This window comes from Hemicordylus capensis, chromosome 5 (genome assembly GCF_027244095.1).
Source record: "Hemicordylus capensis ecotype Gifberg chromosome 5, rHemCap1.1.pri, whole genome shotgun sequence".
Taxonomy (NCBI): Eukaryota; Metazoa; Chordata; class Lepidosauria; order Squamata; family Cordylidae; genus Hemicordylus; species Hemicordylus capensis.
In genome coordinates, this window is record NC_069661.1 from 255,522,093 (window position 1) to 255,546,292 (window position 24,200).

At 48.4% G+C, this 24,200-nt stretch overlaps 1 protein-coding gene across 1 annotated transcript in view; it reads left to right on the forward strand.

Moving 5' to 3' along the window:
* COPG2 (COPI coat complex subunit gamma 2) overlaps positions 1 to 24,200 on the forward strand; it is a 46,818-nt gene that overhangs the window by 2,217 nt on the left and 20,401 nt on the right. The window contains exons 3-9 of the mRNA XM_053252923.1: positions 675 to 755; positions 1,369 to 1,440; positions 2,165 to 2,244; positions 3,876 to 3,951; positions 8,048 to 8,140; positions 9,528 to 9,614; positions 17,556 to 17,713. Of these exons, the coding sequence (XP_053108898.1) occupies positions 675 to 755; positions 1,369 to 1,440; positions 2,165 to 2,244; positions 3,876 to 3,951; positions 8,048 to 8,140; positions 9,528 to 9,614; positions 17,556 to 17,713 (647 nt within the window). The remainder of the gene's footprint in view (positions 1 to 674; positions 756 to 1,368; positions 1,441 to 2,164; positions 2,245 to 3,875; positions 3,952 to 8,047; positions 8,141 to 9,527; positions 9,615 to 17,555; positions 17,714 to 24,200) is intronic.

Here is a 24,200-nt window from a genome sequence, read left to right on the forward strand (position 1 = left end):
CCGTGGTGGCAAGGCAGCAGCGGTTTCAGGCGAGGTGGCAGCTGGGCTGCTAGGAAGAGGAGACAGCCCAGGAGGGGACGGGCCGGCTTTAAAGCCAGCCAGAAACCGCGGGGGGGGGGAGGGGAGAACCAGCCCAGGCAGGAAACGCCAGCCCCAAATACTACACAGATGTTCTGTGCAGGGTTGGCTATTTTTTTTTAAATTTCACCTACCCTAACAGTTGGAAAGTGTCTCTTTCCGAACGCAGTTTGATCTCTGCAGATCAGGGTGGGTGGCTGCCTTGAGCCCCATTCCCTCTGGGCTGCTTCAGGCCTACCAACCTCAGCCACTTTCCTTCCTTTGGCCAGAGCCGTTCAGCCTGCCTTTGTGCCAGGCAGTGCCAGCTTCTCAGCCTCGGCTGTTATATTACCATAAGAATACATGGAAGACTGGATTGGATTGGAAAATTGGGAGAAATAGGTACATGATGGGATGGGACAGGTCAGGTAGTGGAGCCTGAGCTCTCCTTGGCCTTGGGGCTCTGTGTGTGTGTATGTGTGTGTGTGTGTGTGTGTGTGTGTGTGTGTGTGAGTTCTAGGGAGCTGGTCTAAGGCTGTACAGAGCTAACTTGTCCACTACAAGGTCAAAAATTGTCTGTCTTCATTTTCCACACCATTTCTGTTATTTCTATGCAGGCTCGTATTTTTAATGAAACCCCTATAAATCCAAGAAGATGTCTGCACATACTCACCAAGATACTTTACCTACTGAACCAGGTAAATGTGTTCTCTCTTTCGTCTAAGGCCACTGCAACTTTTGGCTTCCAAATAAAGGCCAGGCTGATGCAATGGCAGCAATTCCATTTATTTGGATGTGGAGCTGCTCCTGTTGCAAAGAAGAAAGGAGGGTGGGGGGTGGGGGATCCAGTTTTAAAAGCATCAGGAGTGGGTGATGGAGGCGGGATCCCCCTCCTGTTGCTTACCAGACAGTTTCACTGGATGACCCTGATGTGAACATAGGACATTTTAAACTATAAAACTCCTGCGCTTTGCTTGACATATCTTTAGTCTTTCAATATTGCTTCAGATGAAGCAGGATTTATTTTGTGCAAACACTTGTGTGCTCAGGCAGTGTGTGCACTTCGAACCACTGGCAGGTGTTCCTCCCCACCTTGGAGTGGGGATGAGGATGGTGTGGCAGAGAGCCACAATCAGGGCAGTTCAGGTACTGGATGTGCTGCTTGGGTCACCTCTAGTGAGTGCAATTGAAACAGATCGTTTCAATTTCTAACTGGAGCTAAAAAAAGGTCATTACTGCACCCTGTCAGCCTCTCTATATACTGTACGTAGGCTTTATCTTTGATACTTGTGAATTTCTTCTTCTCTTTAGGGTGAACACTTTGGAACGACAGAAGCCACAGAGGCCTTCTTTGCCATGACCAGATTATTTCAGTCAAATGATGTAAGTTTCTAGTACTCAAGGGTAGCGGGCGTTTTTCTTCTCCTTGTGCTTCTGACTACATAAGGAGCCCTTGACTTAAAAATTCAGTGAGGGGCGCTGAGCATTTTTGCAAGGGGATCTGCCTAACAGTGCCAAATGCAAAGGAGCCTGCCGTAGAGTTAGGCTGCCTCCCAGGAGCAGCTGGGCCTCCTCCCTATTCTGGCTGCTGTGAGCACCAGGGGGAGCTTCCCTCCCTGGGTCGAGAGTAGCTGTGAGGGGACCCAATCCCTATAGAGACTGTGGCAAGGGCAGAGGGCTGAAGCCCACACCCTTGTCCTGAACCACAGTGGTGGGGCTGATCGGGTTGCACCTTGTGGCTCTCCAGCGTCCTGTTAAGGCCAGAAAGATGTGGCCAGCATAAATGGGCAGGGAGGGGAGACGGGGCGGGACTTGACCAGAGACTCGCACAAGAGGGATTGGGAGGAAGGAGGCAGAAGGCTTGGCACAGCGGTTTGGCAGCCTAATTCTGATGTGCACAGTGTCTGTGTCTGTGTGTGGGCGAGGGGGAGGTGTTTGAGGAATTGGAAACTTCACCTCCTCCCACCGGAACCTACCCACACACAGTGGATAGGTCTTCAGTGGGGGTGTGCTCAGCCCCAGAATAGACAGCTCTGTCTCTCTCCTACTTGTGCTAACAGTTGTCCTTTCCTTGGAAGGTTTTGATTTAATCTTGCTCTTTCCACAGCAAACCTTAAGGAGAATGTGTTACCTTACCATCAAAGAGATGGCAAACATTTCCGAGGATGTTATCATTGTCACCAGCAGGTAATGGAGTGGGTGGGCATGGTGTGATTCCAACTCTTGCCTCCTGGCATACGTAGGAAGATGCTTTCTCCAGAGTCAGACCTTTGGTCTAGGGAAGCTCAGTATTGCCTACTCTGACTGGCAGTGGCTCTCCGGGGTTTCAGGTAGGAAACTTTCCCAGCCCTATCTGGACATACCAATGATTGAACCTGGGACCTTCTGCAAGCAAAGCAGAGGCTCTCCTATTGAACTGTCTCCATCTCCAATTTTCATATGGCAGTGGTGGGATTTGAACCCCTGCCCCCAAAGAGACTAGAGCCTTAATCCAGCACCCTAGACTGCTCAGCTATGCTACCTCCATACCATTCAGTTGAGTAAGGATGGCCTGGTGTCATGCAATAGGACTAGGCTAGACAACCTTCAGGTCCCTCTTGCACTGAGGTTGTGTCATGCTGTGAAATCTGGTTCAAGGGCCATTTCATGTATGGCAGAGAGGCAAGCCACTTGAGTGTGCACTCAAAAGGGAATTGCCCCTAATTAAAGCTCCCCGATGAATTGATGTGTATAAATCATACGTTTGCAATCACATCTTCATCCCATGTACTCCTTTTGGTGTGCACTTAAACAATCTGGGGTATACAGCTAAAAATGAAGGCGGCCCTAATCCCCAGGGAAAAGAGCCAAGCTTCTGCTGGTGGGTCACATGTCATATCCCCATTGGCATGTTGCTAAGCTGAAGAATTTTAATCTTATTTGGCCTTTTCGTGTTTTGAAAAGTGTTCCCTCTGATGCTCACTTTAGTTGCCCTTCTTTCTACTTTTTCCAACTGTGGAAGCGGGCCTCTAGGGTGGATTACTCCTCCCGTTCACTCTGGATGCAGGGCTCTGCAAATCCTCCAGATATTGTGCCTTCCAGTAAGAGGAGTTCTTCCCTTTCTTTCCAGTCCTGCCTGTTCCACAGACACGGCACATTTTCCAAGCTCCTGCTCCATTTCTCTCAGTTACTAGCCCTGATCGTTGAAGTGACATGAATGAGAGGGAAGGGGGAAATGTAGAGACATTTCCACATTTTTATCAACAGTCATTGGGGCTGGAAACATGATTTAAATTTAAATGATTGCTCAGTTAGGCCCCTGCTAAATGAGCAAAGAGGCACCTTCTCAAGTGGCGATTCCCTTATATTTAGCAAGGGGAACGCAGTTGGCTCTATCTAATCCCAGCACAGCATCTCTCCAGTGGTTGTTGCTGGTGTCTACCTTAAGCTTCTCTTTAGACTGTAAGCATTTTTGGGACATCTATAAAAAACAACAAAAATTGAGATTTTCAGGATCGCAGATTGTGTGTTCCTTCAGACAACCCACATGTGTATGGAAAACACATAGCACTTGCCAAAGGGTGGTTCTGCTACCTGGCACCACGATGAACTTACTTTCATTGTCCTGCCCCTTCTTGTAATGTAGTTATCTAGAAGGCAAATTAAGAAGTTGGTCTGAATGAAACTCTGTTTTGGATTTGGGATGCGAAGATGTTTTTGGTACAGCTACTGTCTGCCTCAAAGAGACTCTAGTCCCTGTCAGTTTTTGCCTGACATTATTAGCTCTGTTTTCTACCAATGCTTCCATGATAATGTGCTACTTGCCTTAACTATTCTAGTCTGACCAAAGACATGACGGGGAAGGAAGATGTGTACCGAGGCCCAGCCATCCGAGCGCTCTGCAGGATCACTGATGTAAGTACAGGATCCTCTGCTTGCAAAAGAGCACTGACCCAAAAGCAGCAGTGGGATCATTCGGCTCCTAGGACAGGTCTGGTTTCAACCCCAAATGTCATCTCTCGGACATTTCGGAGATACTGATTTTGGAGAGGAGAGATGGTCTTGTGGTAGCAAGCATGACTTGTCCCTTTAGCTAAGCAGGGTCCACCCTGGTTGCATATGAATGGAGGACTAGAAGTGTGAGCACTGTAAGATATTCCCCTCAGGGGATGGAGCCGCTCCGGGAAAAGCAGAAGGTTCCAAGCTCCTTCCCTGGCAGCAACTCCAAGAATGGGCTGAGAGAGACTCCTGCCTGCAACCTTGGAGAAGCCAGTCTGGGTAGACAATACTGAACTAGATGGACCAGTGGTCTGACTCAGTATATGGCAGCTTCCTATGTTCCTATTCTCCCCCCACCGCCCCCAACCTTCCCCTGCTCTCCAAGGTAGTTTTTTCATGGTCTTGATGATCTGGGCACTGTAAGCATGTGTTAAATGAAAGTCTGGCAATGTTTTCTAATGTGCAGATTGGAGTCAGGCATGGGAAGCTTCTGTCTTCTGAGTCAGACCACTGGCCCAACTAAGCTCAGTCCAGGTAGCCCTCATTTGCGGGGATTCCGTTCTGGCCTACAATCACAGATAATGAAACCTCATGTCAATGGGAATTGGCAAGTTAGGTTCCAGAGCCCAGGAAAATAACCCAAAAAACACTGAAAAGACAGGATGGAGTGCAGCACGGCCACCTCAGCTCTCCTGCTCTCCCACGCTCCAGCTCCTCCAGCAATGCTCCACCCCCATTCTCTCCAGAAATGCATAATCATGCTGTTTCCTCACCCCACTGTGGAAGTCCAACACTTAGCAGCACAAGCCCCTGGCCTGTTTGGTTGGTAGGTTGGCCAAAGAGGCAGCACAAAATTAAATCCAATTCAGGTAAACACACACAGAGGAGTGTGTGAGAATCAAGGAGTGAGGGGAGAATTTTCAATGGATAATTAAAAACCAATGTAAATTAAATTAAATTGCTATTTAAATTTAAGTACAGTACTGTAATTATCAAAAATTTTAAAAAATATTGAAACTATAAATAAAATTTCATCAAAATTAAAGTTAAATTTATAAAAGTAATAATTAGCATCTAACAAAGGCAACACAATGTTGCAAGAGGCTCCAGAAAATGTAACACCAATTTTCAAAAAATTGGTGATTCAGGGGTGATCTGGGAAATTACTGGGCGCTTAGCTTAACGTTCATTCCAGGCAAATTGATGGAAAGCATCCTCAAGGATAAAATTGCTAAGCACTTAGGAGAACAGGCCCTGCTGGGGGAGAACCAGCATGGGTTCTTCAAAGGTAAATCTTGCCTCACAAAACCTTTGGAGTTCTTTGAGAATGTCAACAGGTGTGTGGATAAAGAGATCCAGTTGACATAGATCCAGTTGACTTAGTATACCTGGACTTCCAAAAAGATTTCGACAAAGTTCCTCATCAAAGACTCCTGAGAAAACTTAGCAGTTATGGGATAAGGGGACAAGCACATGTGTGGATTTCTAACTGGTTGAAGGACAGGAAACACAGGGTAGGGATAAATTGAGAGTTTTCACAATGGAGGGAAGTAAGAAGTGGGGTCCCCCAGGGATCTGTACTGGGACCGGTGCTTTTTAATGTATTCATAAATGATCTAGAAGTTGGGGTAAGCTGCGAGGTGGCCAAATTTGACACAAAGATGACACCAAACTCTTTCGGGTAGTGAAATCGAAAAGAGACTGTGAGGAGCTCCATAAGGATCTCTCCAAGTGGGTGAGAAAATAGCAAATGAAGTTCAGTGTTGGCAAGTGTAAAGTGATGCATATTGGGATGAAAAACCCCAACTTCACACACACGCTGATGGAATCTGAGCAGTTGGTGACTGATCAGGAAAGGGGTCTTGGTGGAAAGCTCGTTGAAAGTGTCTACTCAATGTGCAGCAGCTGTGAAAAAGGCCAATTCCGTGCTAGGGATCATTAGGAAGGGAACTGGAAATAAAACTGCCAATATTAAGGATGGCAAACTGGTTTGAATTCTCAGATTCAAACCAAACCAGGCATTGGTTCGACCTGCCAGTTTGAATTCGAACCAAACTAAGCCTGGTTCTATTCCAACCAGTTCGAGCCTCCAAAACTGGGTTGGGTGGTAGGCACCCATGGGTGCCAACTACCACCCAAACCCCAAAGCAACCGGACACTCCTATGATTTTTAATGAATTTTTGAAATTTTTATTATTATTGCCCATTATTCTTTGTGGAGTACCTAGGGGCAAAAAACTGGGGTGGGTGGTAGGCACCCAGGGGTGCCTACCGCCCACCAAACCCCAAGGCAATCGGACACTTCTCTGATTATTGGTGAATGGTTGAAGTATTTTTCAATTTTTGTATTCCTCCCATAGGGAATAATGGGAATTTGAGGATGCCCCATTCCTCACCTTTGGGGGGTGCCAGAGCACCCCAAGGTGGGTCTGGGGGCACGCCATGGCTGGCCTCAACTCCCCCCGGCACCCCCAAGTTGATAGGAATTATTGTTATTTCTTTATGAATTTTTAAAGAATTGATTTTCGACTCCATAGACATGCATTGGCTCAATAGGAAATAACAGACTGCCTTTTGACCTACTGACCTTAATTGCTTATTGCTCTGAACTCTGAGTTCTGGTCAAAGCAATTAAGCTATTAAGGTGAAAGGGAACACAGTGTTCTTAGTGAATGGAAAGGCTCAGGCAATGGTTTCCTATTGAGCCAGTGCATGTCTATGGAGCCAAAACTTAATTCTTTAAAAATTCCTGATTAATCAACAATAAATCCTATCAACTTGGGGGTGCCTTGAGGTGGGTGGAGGCCAGCTTTCAATTACTTTCTCAGTTCAAATCTCCCCATCGTTCCACTCTTTTACAAAAACAAACTCTAAATACGCAGACCAAAGCATTCCACTGTCCTCTTCCAAACTGCTTGCACGACAGCACAACCATGTAAGGGCAGAAACGCGCTTTCGAAAACCACAGATATGCGAAGCCGTGTACCACGGATAACGAGGTTGGGTATCTATTGCCCAGCCACAGATACATGCAATTCTTGAGTGCTGAAATGGTGGATAACAAGGGCTGGGAAGGAATCTTTCTCAGCCTTACCTGGAGATGCTGCCAGGGATTGAACCTGGGACCTTCTGCACGCAAAGCAGATGCTCTTCTGCTGAGCTACGGCCCTATGCCCTTCTCCATGGCTTCCTATAATGATTGCCACATGGGCAGCCTGGCCATTTAAGCCTTTATTGGCTTTTAGACTCCCTCGTTCACATGTGTGCGGACAGCAGTTGTTGGGGCAGTGGCAGTGGCTCATATAGAGCTTATCAGATAAGTCAGGTGTTCCCAACACTGGGTTTCCAAGTGTTGTTGGACTACAACTTCCATCATCCCCGACCACAAAAGTACCAGTTGCAATTTCATGTGAGGCATGCCTTTCCTGCTGGGGAGGGAAGAAAGAAAAGGGCTTAGGATGGGGATTCCTCAAACGAAACGAGTGGCAGGAGAATGTTAAGGGTGAATCATCAGAGATGATGAAAGGGGTGGTGGAGTGAAGCAGTGCAGGACTCGGGCTCTTGACCTCCTTGAATATTGGAACTCTTTGCAGGTGCTGCTTGTAAGTGTTCCAACTTAATCCCACATTGTCAACTTACTATTTACAATGGAAAACAAGCACCTGGGAATCAATGCTAGATCTTATATGTATTATCTGGATATGCCCCTGTTCCTTCGAGGAGCTCTGGGCAGCATATATAGCCCTTTCCCACAACAGTCCTGTGCGGTAGGTTAAGTTGAGAGATGATGAATGGCTTAAGGTCACTCAGTAATCTTCATAGCTGAGCAGGATTTGGACCCATGGCCCCCAGTCGTAGCTCAGCACTCCATCCAGTTCACCACATTGGTTCTCTCACTCTCAGCTTGCAGGACATCAGCCCTCCAAAGTAGACGTAATTCTGTGTATTTGTATCTCTGGCACACAAATTATCTGGAAGAACATCACCCTTGTTTCCTCTTCTGGTTTCCCAGGGAACGATGCTGCAGGCCATTGAGAGGTACATGAAGCAGGCCATTGTGGACAAAGTCCCCAGTGTCTCCAGTTCAGCACTGGTGTCTTCCTTAGTAAGTGAAGAAGTAGCACCTCTGTCTTTTGGGTTGGGGTAATTCCACTCCAGGGCTGGGGAGGATGCTTGGCCTGAGCAGCTCAGCCTTGATGATATCTTGGCAGCTCATTCTCCTTCTGCATCTCTTTTCTTTTAGCCGGGCTGCATTACCTCATTCTCAAGCTTTCAACATCCCCTTGTCCTGTCCCACACTGAAATGTTTTGTTGGAGGCCCAGAAATAGTTAATACCTAATAAGGATATGTGCTGGCTCCTCTCTTGTTCCAGTAATAATGCACACACCCCTCCATGCCCCAGCTTTGCAGAACCCAAAACGCAAGAAAGTAGCACTCCTAAGAGGACAGTCTGGCTGGTTAGCTGTTACGGCTGGCTCCCTGCTGCTCAGGGCTGCCTTGTGCGCCGTAATCTCTCCCCACTGCACTGCATACATCATCCTTAGTGTTCCCCCCCCCCCCCCACACACACACACACACACACACACACCCTCTCTCTCTTTCCCATTACTGCCCTGGACAAGTTAAATCTGTGGCCTGAAAGTTAGAGAAGGTAACTTATTTTTCCTCTCCCCTCCAACACTTATGTCTTTTCATGGCTCCACCTACTGGTTGGAAATGAAAAAGCTTGAGGCAAACACTGTGCATTCAGACCAGCACTCTTGTTGTGTTCACACCTCCTCCTCCAACTGCAGGCTTGGAGTTTTAATTCCTGCTCCCATCCCCCACCAAAGACACCACTCCTGCTGCATTTGTTGCTGTTATGCATGCGTGGTGTTTGTGTGTGTCTGTGCACACACTCACTCACTCACTCACTCACATATTCCATCCCACCCCAAAGTAGCTGCTTTCTGGGACTGCAAAGCGGCTGTTTTAGCTTCTTCTGTAAGCATCTAGCAGTGTGTCTCTGGCGAATGGGTGCAAATTTGCCGTAGGAAAGGAAAGGGCTCCGGTCATGGTGGGTGGGAGTTGCTGTGTCCGAGAAGACTTCTGCCCAGGCCGGTTGCAGGAGGATTAGAACCTCTTGAACACAGCTGAAGTTTTCACATGGGAAAAACCTTGGAGCTGGCGTGTTAAATGGGGACAAGTGGCTAATTGCAGTCTGCACAGTGGTGTGGATTTCCCCACTGCCTTGCATAATTATTAGGAGCTGCTCATGTCTTGGAGTGGCTGGTCCAGATGCAGCCTTCAGTGCACTCCTTGCCTTTGCGATAGCAACAGGCCATGGCCAGTTTTGAGGGGGGCCTTCCTGAAGCGTAACTGCCCGCAAGAGCTGCCTGTGTTGCCCTTGTCCACCATGATAGCTTCTTACTAGAATTAGAATATCATGTGCACTAGCCAAGACCAGGGTGAGCCATGGCCAGCGTTTTTTATTCTTGGCAACTGTTTCCAGCACATGATGAAGATCAACTATGACGTGGTCAAGCGGTGGATCAACGAAGCCCAGGAAGCTGCTTCCAGTGACAATGTCATGGTGCAAGTAAGTGTCCAAGGAAGTTGGGTATGTTGTACTCCTGAAAGTGAGCTAAGGTTAGGCTTGGCTTGAAACAGCCTTTCCTTTCACAGATCTATGGAGATAAAGACAACTGGTATTCTGGAGGAAAACCTTTTGGAGTAACTCAATGTTCAGATTGTTGGGTGGATGCCATTTTGCTTTCCCCACAGTTCCAAGGGGCCTTTGGGGAGGATTGTGACAGCTAGTCAGGGCAGCTAGCACAGGCTGCCACTTCCCCCGACAATGCCCCTTGGAACAGTGCATTCTGGGGAAATCAAAATGGTGGCCACCAGTCAGATGGAGCATCAAGGAACTCCAGCAAGTTTCATTGCGTCCCCTGCCCCTCCAAATGTGAAAGACTGTTTTGAGTATTATGGCCATGCCTTCCAGGCATGTGCTTCTGTCAAGGATGCTGTGGAGCAGTCGGACATGAGGACTTGTACTGCTCCGCATAGCTGAGTGATGTCCCATGGATGAGCTCAGCAGAAGAGCAGGTCAGTCTCTGCGGCTCGGTTTAGACTTCCTGCCAAACCATAATTTGTGCTAACCATGGTTTAGAGCTGCTTCTCTGCTCTTGTTTTTTCTCCCCCCAACTTCATAAGTTCATAGAACAGCAGAGGCAGAACAATGGATCTTTGTAGGGCTCCATAGTCACTCACAACTGGGTCTTCTACAGGAGGACCTCAGAAGAATTCTTTAGCTGCGTTTTAGGTGCTCACTGGCCCTTTAAGGCACAGTGATATCGGAGCCTACAAAGTTGGCTGTAGAGCACCTCCCACTTCAGTTCCTCCTTGTCCACTGCTTGCGTCGCCTCAGGAAGGTTCTGCTCCGGTTACGCCCTCGTTCCTGTGAGAAAGGTTGTATTTTTTATTACTGCTTTTTGGTTGACTTGGACTGTTGTTCTGACTATTCTGACTCTCATCTGGACTAATTTGACTGATTTAACTGGTTTCTGACTCTGGACTGTTTTCTGGACTCGACTTAATGTTTACCTTCCAGTTTTTGACATTTTACCTCTGATCTCCCGGATGACTTGGGATGACTTTTTCTTTCTTCTCAACTTGTCTACCTCCTAAAAGTTTTTAAAGATGTGCATCTTGTGAGGGCACGATGCCCTCCGGCCTAGGGGATTTGCACAATACTGGTGTGTGTAAAGTTTGTTTGGTGCTTAAAAAGAAAACCTGCCCTAGTCGGGAGCTTCGCCTCAAGGCATCTTTATACAAAAATATTCTACGCCTGGGCACTTGAAGACCAAGCCCTCCGTCGCCTCCAAAAGTTTCGGCATCTAGCCGGTCAGCAGTGTCTGTTTCGGCGTTGCCTTCTACTGTTAAAAAGCCTCAGGAAGGGGTTGGAGAACAGCCTCATAAGCATAAACACGGTCACTGTCACCCTGAGGCTGAGGAGCCATGTAAGAAAAAGTAAAAAGTTCGCAATCATCGGCTCCGGCTTCGATGCCCGACAAGTCGAAGTTGGTGTTGAGCTCAACATCCAGGACCCTGACACCATCTCCTTCCTTGGCTCAACCTGGGACTTCCTATTCTCCCTGATGTCCATCTGGGACTGTGCTGCCGCCTTCAACATCAACTTGCAAATCGGCGCCAAAGACTTCACGGCTCATGAAATCGATAGACTCCACATCAGAGCCAAAGACCTCTACTCCAAGACAGACATCAGCACCAGTTGCAACGGTATCGATGTCGATGGAAGCGGGACTTACACCAATGGCTTTGATGTTGGACTTTCAGTCAGAGCCGAGGCTTTCCTAATCTGCAGTCGCGACGTTGACATAGACTCCCTGTGCACCAGTGGCCCACAGCATTTCTCCAGTACTTTTGGCCTTCACCTATTGTGATTACTCAGGGATCGACCCCAGCTCACTCACCCCACCACTCACCGATACCAGTGACACTATCCTTGGAGTCTCCTACTTTACAAGCCTTGCTCTGAGAGGAGTTGGAACGCCTCTTAGGGTCTCCCTCTGATACCACCTTTAAGGGTTTTCTGATTTCTCAGGGACTTGCTCCTCAAAACTCCAACAGGTGGTCTTGCCACCCTTACCCCAGCATGTCCCTCAGTTGCTCCTTGGAGAGAGAGGCTCCATTTCTCTACATCATGTGTTCCTGCTGACCCCTTGGACTATCATAGCTCTCCGGGGGCTTTTGATTCAGCATGTCTTAGGGCCAGGGAACGCATCCATTCACGCTCTGTATACAATCCATCTGCCTTGCCGTATGGCTTTCAAGAATACAGGCTGTGGAAGGCAGTGCTTCTTGGGGATATCCCTGATCCCTTGAGTGTCCCACCTGTTGACCTTTTCAAAAGACCAGCAATACCACCTACACCGTCTTGGCATGCCGCACCACTACCTCAAGCACCGCCACTCACTCCGGTGCTGCCATTGTCACCTACTCCTGTAATTCCAGAATGTCCTGAACTTCCAGAACAGCCAAATTCACCTATTCCATTGGGTGCTCCTATTTCTAGGTGCCCAGCTCCTTCTGAGCCTGCAACACCACCTCACCCACCAAGGGCTCCTGTCCCACAAACTCCTGATTCCAATGATGTGTCCTCACATCCTTCTGATCCGGAGTCTGATGTATCTGAGGTACCCCTGGGTACTCTGTGGGTACCTGGCATTCAGATTCTCCTTCTGAGGAGACCAAGCCTTATCAGGTATAGATCCAGGAGATGGGGAGGGCTTTGGGCCTAGAAGTTCCTCCTCCAGAAGAGGCTGTCACAGACCCGGTTTACAGCTATCTGGCTTCAACATCTGTGGCACATCCCACTGTCTTGCCGATGCTCCCTTCACTGGTGGCTGCTTCCAAGGCAGTGTGGTTGACTCCAGTAACTTCGACCGTCCCTTGCAAAAAAGAGTAGAGAACCTGTACAGAGTTCAAGAAACATCTTGCCCTTTTCTGTTCAAACATCCAGCACTGAACTCTTTAGCGGTGGATTGTGCACTTCAGGCCAAATCTACGTGGACCCACTCAGCCCCTGTAGACAAGGAGGGCCGTAAGCTGGATTCCATGGCATGGCGAGACTACTCTGCTGGCTCCCTTTCACTCCGAGTGCCTAATTACTTGGCCTGTATGGCCAAGTATCAACAAACTCTGTGGCATGGCTTGAAGGAAGAGGCCTCTGCTCTGCCTGAACCCTTTAAAAGCAGGTTCCTGACCACCTTGTCGAAATCTGGGGACCTCACGAGACAGCAGTTGAGTACCGCCAAGCACCTAACCGAAATGGAATTGAAGGTTTTGGCTGGTTCTGTCGTGCTTTGCTACGCTCTACTCCATTGGAACAAAATATGAAAGAGAAGATTGAGAATCTTCCTTTTGTCAGAGAGGGCCTGTTTTCTAAAGACACAGACGAGACTATGGAAAAGCTTAAAAAGTTGCGCTATACCGCAAAGACATTTACTCAGTCTTAGCAGGCCTTTTACCAGCAGAGGTATCACCCTGTTTCCAAACAAATGTACCAAGCTTGCTCAACTCAAGATCGGGGCAATTACCATAGAGGTTCCAGGCCTTATGGCAGACTCTCTTTCCACCAGCGTCAAAAGGGCCAGCAGTCAAAGCCGGAATCCCAGGACCAAGGTAAGTAGTCCTTTTAATATGTTGGACCTGGAAATGTCGCTCACCATCCCTTCATATGGCACCCGTCTCGCTCCCTCCCTCCCTCCCTCCCTGGCGTCAAGTGACCTCCGATGCCTGAGTGTTGTGCATAGTGGCCAGGGGCTATGCTATCAAATTTGACTCTCTGCTCGCCCATGCGGGCATTAAATACACCCACTCAACTCCTATTCTTGAAGAAGTTTCTTCACTGCTCCAAAAGGATGCCATAGAACCAGTCTCTCATCCCTCGATGCTTGCTGGATTCTGTTCGAGATATTTCCAGGTCCCTAAACATGATGGCGGACTTCATCCCATTTTGGACTTGCATGAGCTGAACAAGTTTGTCAGAACTTCCAAATTCTGCATGATCTCCCTACAGTCGATCTTACCACTACTGTGGGGGGAGGAGAAGGAGTTGGCATCTTTAGACCTGAAGGACGCTTGCTTCCATGTCTCTGTAAGGCTTTGTCACCACCAATTTTTACTTTTCTGCCTCAGCACTAAGGCCTGTCAATACAAAGTACTCCCATTCGGCCTCTGTTCGGCCCCTAGGGTGTTCACTAAGTGCATGGCAGCTGTCATTTGCCTACCTATGTATCCAGGGCATCTCTGTGTTTCCATACCTGGAAGACTGGCTTTTCATATCAAGGGACAAGTCTACTTTACTGTCCAATTTAAAGTTTACCCTTTCTCTCCTGGCAGATCTGGGGCTCAGTGTCAATCAGAAGTCAGTGTTGACCCCCCAATGTACCATCCAGTACATTGGGGCGATTTTGGATGCGAGGATGAAACGTTCATACTTACTTGTAGAACTCATCCAGGCCATTTCTTCCAGGGTTGTAGCCTTCCAGGAAATCCCATGACAACAGGCTTGGTCGTCTGCTGGGTCTCCAGGCCTCGTGCACCATGACTGATGAATGCACGCTTGCTGACACTTTGCAAGCCTTGCTCTGAGAGGAGTTGGAGCGCCTCTTAGGGTCCACAAGTTCTACTCCCTCTGATACCACCTTTAAGGGTTTTCTGATTTCTCAGGGACTTGATGGGGATGAACCGTCCCCATGTGGAGGCTGCAGCTTTTGATACTGTATGTTTTCCAGCCAAACCTGGACAGTCAAAACAATGGTTAGTCATTCCAGAGAATGTTTTGCGAGACCTACTGTGGTGGTCCCTGCCTGATTCGCTTTCTTGGGGGATCTCTTTTCAAGATCTGAATCCCACGATATCAGTAACTACTGATGCTTCCATTCAGGGCTGGGGTGCTCACTGTGGTTCCCTACAGGCAAGGGGCCTATGGAACTCCCAACAGCAAGGGCTTCATATTACTTTTTGGAGCTCTTGGCAGTGTTTCTAGCTTTTAATGCTTTCCTACCTGTCCTCCAAGGCCAGGTGGTTCAGGTTAACGCCGACAATACTATGGTTATCGCCTGCCTAAATCACCAGGTAGGCACTGTTTTGAGGTCCCTTAACAGCCTTGCATTATAGTTATGGGAATGGTGCTTGAGATTTGACATCCCTCATGGCAATACATATTAAAGGGGAAGATATCATTTTGGCTGACTCGCTTAGCTGGGACCTCTCCTTTCTCTAATCTCCATGAATGGGAGTTAAATGACCCTATTCTTTCAGATGTGTTGGACTCTTGAGGTGTCCTTGATATTGACTTGTTTGTCATGGCACAACATGCAAAATGTTTTTTGCTCTGTTCTAGGGCGGGCATCAGCCCAATCTCTCTGGGGGATGCCTTCCAGCTGCAATGGAAAGACAAATTGTTTTACCTCTTCCTCCGCCCCTTTCCACTATTGACCAGAGTGGTGGGGAAGGTATTGCAAGAACGCACACAGTGTATCCTAGTCTGCCCCTGGTGGCCCAGGCAACCCTGGTTCCCAGCTCTCCTGCAACTGTGCAAAGGCTTTTACCGTCGCCTTCCACCTCGATGGCACCTCCTCACGAGGGACGGGGGCTTGATCCTACACCATGTCCTCTGGACCCTCTCGTTGACAGTGTGGAGGCTGAACTTTGAGACGAAATCCTGTTAAATGAGAGGAAGACCTCTGTGATGCGGGACTACAAATGTAATTGGAAACGCTTTGAGTTCTATTCATCATCAAAGGCATTTGACCCTTTCCAAGCTTCTATGCGCCAAATACTCCTTTACCTCGCCTCACTCAAGGGCTTGGTCCTCTCAAACTCTTCCCTCAAGGTTCACCTAGCGGCCATCTCCTCTCACCGCTCAGGCTGGGATGACAAGTCAGTTTTTGTTCATCCTGACTCCAAGCATTTCTTGAAAGGGGTTAATAAACTGTACCCCCCACCCCCCATACAGGCACTGGTTGAACCTTGGAGCCTGTCCCTTGTGTTATCCACACTCGCAGAGGCTCCCTTTGAACCGCGGTTGTCTTCTTCCATGAAGCTACTATGCCCAAGGACTGCTTTTCTGGTAGCCATCATGTTGCTTGTTAGTGAACTTATGACCTTGAGAGCTGACTCATCTTATGCAAAGTTTCCCCGGACAAGGTTATCCTGTGTCTGAATCCTGTCTTTCGTCCAAAGATTGTGTTGGATTTTCACATTAACCAGGACATTGTGTTACCTATGTTCTTCTGTAACTTTTCCACGGCTCTCGAACATTTCATGCTTGCCCTGGATGTCCGCAGGTGCTTGCTTTATTTTCTGGACCGCACTAAGACTTTCCGGCGATCTAACAAGCTGTTTGTCACCTGTGCAGGCTTAGCCATTTCGAGACAAAAATTATCCAATTGGCTAGTGCAACTGATTTTCCCTGTGTTACAAGAAGCAGGGTGTTCAACTGCCCTCTAAAATCAGGGCGTATTCCACTAGAGTCATGGCTACCTCTGCTGCCCACATGGTAGGGGTGTGCACAGAACTACCAAACTGCGGTCCGGCACTGGGGTGGGGGGTAGCTTTAAGAGCGGCAGGAGGGTTGACTTACCCTCCCGCCGCTTTCCCGCTCTGGCGCTGTAATTGTAGGAGTAATTGGGGCGGCAGGATACCTCCCTGCCACCCCTTCCCCGCTGTTGCTGTAAAAAACTCCCAGGAGTCCTTTGCACACACGCACGTCACAGAGGACTCCTGGGAGTTTTTTACAGCAACAGCAGGGAAGGGACGGCAGGGAGGTATCCTGCCGCCCCAGTTACTCCTACAATTACGGTGCCAGAGTGGGAAAGTGGCGGGAGGGGTAAGTAAACCCTCCCGCCGCTCTTAAAGCTACCCCCCCACGCGAACCGGACCGCCCAGGTCCGGACCGGTCCGGAGGCCTTTACAATGGCCTCCGGACCGGTCCGGGCCCATCCCTACCACATGGCTGCCATCAGTATGAAGGACATTTGCAGGGCTGCTACCTGGTCTTCCGACCTGCCCTTTGTCTGTCACTATGTTGTGGACTTGCGTTTTGCTTCAGGGGCTAACTTTGGTCAGGTGGTCTTGAAGAAAGTACTATAACTGCTAGCGCCCACCTCCTCCTTATTGGGAGCTAGTTACTCATGCAGTTGTTAGTGACCATGGATCCCTACAGAGATAAACAGGTTGTTTACCTATAACTTATAATCTCTGTGAGGATCCATGGTCACTCACAACAACACTTCTCCTCTGGGAAGAGCAGAAGGTTTCAGGTTCCCTCCCTGGCGGCATCTCCAAGAGAGGGCTGAGAGAGACTCCTGCCTGCAACCTTGGAGGAGCCGCTGCCAGTCTGTGTAGCCAATACTGAGCTAGATGGACCAAGGGTCTGACTCAGTATATGGCAGCTTCCTATGTTCCTAATACCTGCCTGGCCACCCCCTTTGCTAGCTTATCGGTATCCTCTTACTTACCTGTGCTGCTGTGGATTGCCTGCTGTTCTCTTCTATATTGCTCCATATCACTTCGCAGCAGCCAAATCAGGAACTGAAGGCACTTGACCGAATCAGGCACTCTGCAGCCGACTTTGTAGGCTCTGATATCACTGCGCCTCAAAGGGCCAGTGAACACCTAAACAGAGCTAAAGAATTCTTCCATGGTCCTTCTGTGCAGGCGCAGAAGACCCAGTTGTGAGTGACCATGGATCCCCAAAGAGACCATAAGTTACAGGTAAGCATCCTGTTTTTTTTAACATATATGTCAGTTCAGACATCATGTCAGCCCAGCATCAGACCAGCTGTATAAAACTCCCAGACTTCTTAATGCGTGGTCTTGACTTGATTGAGATTGAGTAATTCACGTAGAAGGATATAACCAAATCTGGTGTTATTCAGGACATGCAGTAATGATGGATCTATTTCTGTGTCCCCCCCACCCCCCACCCCCTTCTTTGACTTGCCAGTACCATGCTCTAGGGCTTCTCTACCATCTCAGGAAGAATGACCGCCTTGCTGTCTCCAAGATGCTGAATAAATTCACAAAATCTGGACTGAAATCCCAGTTTGCCTATTGCATGTTGATTCGGATTGCCAGCCGGCTACTGAAAGAGTCTGAGGAAGGGTGAGGTTTGGTCTACTGGCCGTGCCCTTTGGCTGGGGAGAGGTCGCAAGGCACGCTTGAGGATGGGTCTCTTTAACCGGGGAGCTTCGTGGTCAGATGCATTCCACAAACCACGCAGCATCATAACGTGCCAGGTGCCTGGTCAGCAGTGTTCCCTGCAACAGCGATTCCCAGATATTGTTGACTACCTCTCCCTTTGTTCATTGCAGCTGGGGATTATGGGAGTGGTCATTAACAGTATCTGAGATTTGCTGTTACAGGAAGCACTGCTGATGAGCCCCTTGTTTTCATGGTCTCAGGAAGCCCTCAAGAAGCAGAGGTAGGTCTGCAGCCTCTGGTGGGCCAGAAGTCTTGCAGGTCATCTCTGGCAGTTGGGAGTCAGGTATTGCTTCCCTACCAGGGAGCATTTCTTTTGGCAATGTAGTGAAACTGCACTTGTCGAAGGATTCCTCTTATCGGTCCTTTAAACAATAGGGAGTGTGTGGTGGCTTTCTAAAAACCAGGGTGACTATATAGTGATTTAACAGGAAAGGGACTGGGTGTCGTTGGAAAGGGAGTTTCCACAGATGTGTCTAAACCAGGGGTTCTAAAGCTTGGGTCCCCTGATGTTGTTGGACTACAATACCCAACATCCCCAGTCACCACAGCCTTGTTAAGGCATTCAATGAGACCCAGTTGTATAAAACTCTTGAATTCTTCATTATGAATCCCACCGCCTATTAAAGTCTTCAGGGGAGGTTTGTCTGAGGGTGCCGCTGACTTGTCTGGTGGCAACTCAGAGGCAAGCCTTCTCTGTAGTTGCCCAAAGGCTGTGGAATGCAGTTCCTGATGAGATTAGAGCTGCTCCATCCCTGTTGGCCTTTAGGAAACCGCTGAAGACACATCTTTTCAGCCAAACTTTTTAGCTGAAGTTTTATTTATTTTTATTTTATTTGAATTTCTATACCACCTGATATAGAAATCTTTAGGCGATGTACAGATTAAAACATTTAAAATTCATAAAACAGATAAAAACCACAGTAGATAAAAACACATTAAAATTTAAATTTCAGTTAAAAGCCTGAGAAAACAGGTACATCTTCAGGGTCCTCCTAAAAACAAACAGAGAAGGAGATGCTCTTGGCGGCAATTGTAACCGGACCTCTCCAGATGAACTTAATAGGCGATAGGGTTCACGACAGAGAAGGTGCTCTGTTAGGTACCCTGAACCCAAGCCGTTAAAGGCTTTATAGGTATTAACCAGCGCAGGTCTTTTAGAATCGGTGTTAAATGATCTCTTAGGGTAAACCCAGCGAACAATCTGGCTGCCACATTCTGTACCAATTATAGTTTCTGAACTATGTACAAAGGCAGCCCCACATAGAGTGTATTACAGTAGTCAGGCCTAGAGGTTACCAGTATATGTACCACTGTTTTAAGGTCATTTGTCATTTTGTTGATGTTTTTAGTTGAATTTTATTGATTTAAATTTTATATATGTTTAAATGTATTTTTCTCGGTTGCTGCAATCAAGGCATCTCTGTGGGTTATCCCCGTCACGTGCTCCTGGGCAGGACTATGTAAAATAGCTAATAGAAAGCCTTTTAGAGCCCGACGGGGATGACCCCGCCCAGTTCTTATAGTCCTGCATTGCTCCTGGCAGGTTCTTTCGTTTCTCGTTGTGGTCAGGTCTTTAGTCTCTCTCTTCTTTGCCTTTTCTGTCTCTTTCCACATATTTCCCTTACTCCGATCCTGTCCTTGTCATCAAAGTTATATGTATGTATGTATATATATGTATATGTCTTTGTCTTTGTCTTTTGCTGTTTGTGTGTGGTCTCCCCCCACTTATCCCTCCCCCTGCCCAGTGTATGGAGCACGCAGGGAGGGTGGTAAACGTTTTTGTCCTGGTGGGATGAGCAAAGCCAGAGTTCCCGAAGGGCACAAGGGCGCCAGGGTCTCCTTTCCCGCTCCTCAGCAGCCGTCGCCTGCAAAAGGCTCCCACCTCCCTGTTCCTTTCTCGGCGGCAGCTTTACCATCCAAGCGGGCAGAGCGAGAGGTTCCCTCTTTGTTCCCGCTTCCCAGCGGTGAGAGGAGGGCAACAATGGAAGGGGAGCATGGAGTCAGCCTGCCGTGTAGGTGCTTTACTCGCAGCACGGCTGCGGCGCTTTCCTCAGCAACAACGCAGCGGGAAGAGGAACAAGCCGCGTTTGAGCTTCTAAATGCAAGATTGAAGGCGGGTGTGGCTAGAACCCTCGCAAAACCGCCCCCCATGTAAGCCGAGATCAGGGCTATTGCCGGGGGAGCAGCAATGGCGGCTAAGATGAGCATTGTAGAAGGGAGTCAAGATGGCGTCCACTTGGAAGGCTCCTCAGAAAAACCTGCCAAAATGTCGGACGCTGCGCAGAGCAACAGAGAACAGCTTAATCTGTGTGTGGTGAGCTCTGACCATGGAGAAGGGGCTTCTGGAGGGGCTAGCCTAAAGAGTGCTTCCCAACCTATTCCCCAGGCTATACCTAGAACAGTGCCACCAGAGTGGCAGGCTTGGCTGAAAAATGCCATTGTGGACACAGTTTTTCAATTAAAGCCCACAAGGAAATATAAAAAAGTCTAAAAAACGTAGGCACCCCTCCTCTTCTTCTGAAATTTCTTCCGACTCCAGTTCCCCTGTACCTACGCCTAAGAAGGCTAAGTACAAGAAGAAGCACCTAAAGGGGGTAAAGAAAGCGACCAAAAAAACCAGTGTCAGTACACTCCTTAGATCTTTTGGGGGAAGAGTCTGGGGACCCTACCTCCAAGGAGCTTAGGCCCAGGACAAACTATGCAAAAGTAAAGCTGTTGACCGTATGGGATGAGGATATCACTGATGGTCCGGTGGGCCTGGGTGGAGGTGACCAGGATCCGGATCAGTACCTGTGCCTTGATAAGGAGGAAGGGGAGTGGTCTGGGGCAGAAGATTTAGAACATGCTCAGGTATCACAGCGCCTCTTCGCCCCAGAGGACTTTAACCCCCTTATGACTAAGATTCTCACTACCATTGGGCTACAGTCAAAACCGAACACTGAGCCAGCTCAGACTCATAAAGGGGATTTAGTGTTTCCTAAACCTAAGCCACGTGATATGTTGCTGCCTATGCCAGATTGTTTTACAGAGACAATCAAAGGAGAGTGGGCTATGCCTGCATTGAACAAGAAACCCATGCCAGCAACTACGCGTTTTTATTCTTTCCAGCAAGAAACCAACAACCTGCTCAAAACTCCCAGCACCGATGCGCCAATCGCCCAGCTGGTCACTGGGTCCTTAATTCCACAAGATGGGGAAGCTTTGTTAAAGGACCTGTCAGAAAAGAAGGCTGAATTTGCTTTTAGGCATGTGCATGACAACTCATCTCCGGCAACATGGTCCTCCGCAACGGCATCTATGGCGGCAAGAGCCAGCCTATTGTGGCTTAATGACTTGCTTGATGAGACTCCGACTGATCCAGCTCGCCTCCGACAACAATTAGTGAAGCTCCAACGGGCCCAGGCATTTGTGGCAGATACTACAGTGGATTCCATTCGATTCTTCTCCAGGGCATCTGCTGCCGCAGTGGTGGTCAGACGTCACCTGTGGCTTAAGGGTTGGCAAGCGGACTTCACTTCAAAAGCGAACCTGTCAGCGGTGCCTTTACGATAGCTCCAAACCTTTTGGTGACTCGGCCCTCAAGGATGTGCTGGTGGAGTCAAAGGATAGAAGAAAAGCAATGCCAACAGCCCCTAAGAAAGGGGATAAAGCTACATTCAAAAGGCCCTTCCAACCTTTTCATTCCTTTCACCCTTCATTCAGAGGGCGTGACAGAGATTTCAGAGCACAAAGGGGAGCATGGTCTCGCCAGCGCTTCCCTCCCAAGAATTTCAGAAACCGACAATCTTTCAATCAGGGCAAGCAACAAGGCAAGCAACAGTTCTTACGCAGGAATCCCTGCACTTGGGGGATGCCTCTCAAAATTTTTCCACATTTGGGAGCAGTCTATAGGGGACAAGTGGGCCCTGGATCTGATCAAGTCAGGCTACAGAATAGAAATGAACTCCCTTCCTCGGCCAGGGTTCCTTCCTACCCCCCGCTCTCATTGTTTTTCCAAACATACAGACGTAAACTCAGCCATTCAACATCTTCTGTCAGTAGGGGTGGTAGAAAAGGTCCCCTCAACTCAAGCGGGGAGGGGGGTTTATTATATTCTATTCACCATCCCCAAGAGAGATGGGTCAAAAAAAGCAGTACTGGACTTGAAACATCTGAACAAGACTGTACGTGCACAAAAATTCCGCATGGAATCTCTGCGTTCCATCACGGAGGCCCTTCGACACAGAGACCTGCTATCAACTTAAAGAAGCTTATCTCCACATTCCAATTCATCCAAAAAGCAGACATTTGCTACACTTCAAGTACGCAGGGGTTGACTATCAATACAAGGCCCTTCCATTCGGCCTGTCCTCGGCCCCCAGGGTTTTTACCAAGGTCCTGGCACCTGTAATGGCACACCTTCGGCTACAGGGCATCCACTTTCTTTGTTCAGGGAAAGTGGACTCCAGAGGAATGAGCACACTCAATAAACTGTCTGGAGCTAAGGGCCATCAGATTGTCCTTACTCAACGTTCTTCCTCATGTAATGGGCTGGGATGTCTTAATAAAAACGGGCAATACCATGGCCAAAGCGCATGTAAACAGACAGGGGTGGGGGCACGAGATCCAGATCCCTATTTCAGGAATCAGTGCTTCTGATGTCTTGGGCAGAATGTCATCTGAAATCAATTGCAGCCCACCACGTACAGGGAGACCTGAACTCGATTGCCAGTTGACTCAGCAGAGAGGACCTCCTTCCAGGGGAATGGGCACTGAATCACCATGTCTTCGGACAACTGGCCCACAGGTGGGAACGCCCGGTCCTGGATCTATTTGCGACACCTCTCATTGTGAAGCTACCACACTTCATCGCCAAGTTCCCTTGTCAGTTGGCGTTGGGGACAGATGTGCTGTCCCGCCAGTGGCCACGAGGCGTAATGTACACTTTTCCTCCAGTTCCGTTGTTGGCTCGTGTATTAAGGCACATAAGGGAACAAGAAGCAGAGGTCATTCTAGTAGCCCCCTATTGGCCAAGACGACCATGGTTCGCCGAGCTGATATCCCTCAGCATAGACAAGCCGTGGCATCTGCCAGTCACACCGGACCAACTCTTTTATCTCCGCCAGTGGCACACCGGTTTCCTACGTGGAATTTGAACACGGTGCTAAAGGCGCTACAGCACCTTCCATTTGAACCCATTAGGTCAATATCAATGAGGCTGCTGTCCATTAAACTAGCCTTTCTGGTGGCCGTGACTTTGGCAAGGTGAGTGTCGGAATTGAGGGCGCTGTCAATTCACAAATCCTATTGTATAATCTCAGAGGATTCTGTATGCCTGATTCCAGACCCGTTCAGCCATCCAAAGGTGTTATCTGACTTCCATGTATCGCAAGATGTATATTTGCCATCGTTTTGCTCACACTCGACACATCCTCAAGAGAAGTTGTGGCATAAGCTGGATGTCCACCGTTGCCTAAAGAAATATATTGCACTGTCTGCCGGTTTTTGAAAGACAGACGCACTATTTGTGTCATATTTACCCGCCTCTATGGGAGAGGCAACAATGTCTTCAAGGGCAATTGTGAGATGGATCAGAGCCTGCATTTCTCTTGCATATGAGGTTCAGCACGTTTGTCCACCTCAGAACATAGTAGCTCATTCTACCAGGTCTACAGCGACTTCAGCAGCCGTCACAACCAATGCCCCTGTCCAGGAGATCTGTAAGGCGGCGGTTTGGAAGAACCCATCCACATTTATCAAACATTACAAATTGGACCTATATACCTCCACACAGGCGGCCTTTGGGAGGCGGGTTCTCCAGGGAGTGCTTCCCCAGGAGTAGAGCAAAATGTGGGTTTCCTCCCGGAGATGTACTGCTTTGGTATGTCCCACAGAGATGCCTTGATTGCAGCAACCGAGAACAGAGCATTGGTCACTTACCGTGAAGGCTTCTTCTGGTTGCTGCAGTCAAGGCATCTCGGCCCACCTGCTTAGTCAATTTATATGTAGATTCTTGCTCTACTCCAGGAGAATTTATTATTTTGAAAGGTATCGTGGTCATGGGAGATGTTAAATCTCAACTCCTATCTTGTTTTCTATGCTATATTACAAGTGGTTTACACTACTTTCTTGTTGGTTGCCTGTTTTTCAGTTTAGTTGTATTCTGTACAGTCTGTTATATCTGGTTTGGATGTACCCTTTTGTATGCTAACTTGGCCTACAAGAACTGGGCGGGCTCTAAAAGGCTTTCTATTAGCTATTTTACATAGTCCTGCCCAGGAGCACGTGACGGGGATAACACACAAAGATGCCTTGACTGCAGCAACCAGAAGAAGCCTTCACGGTAAGTGACCAATGCTCCGATCTCTAGGTTTGTTGTAAACTGCCTAGAGATGTTGGTAGTGGGCGG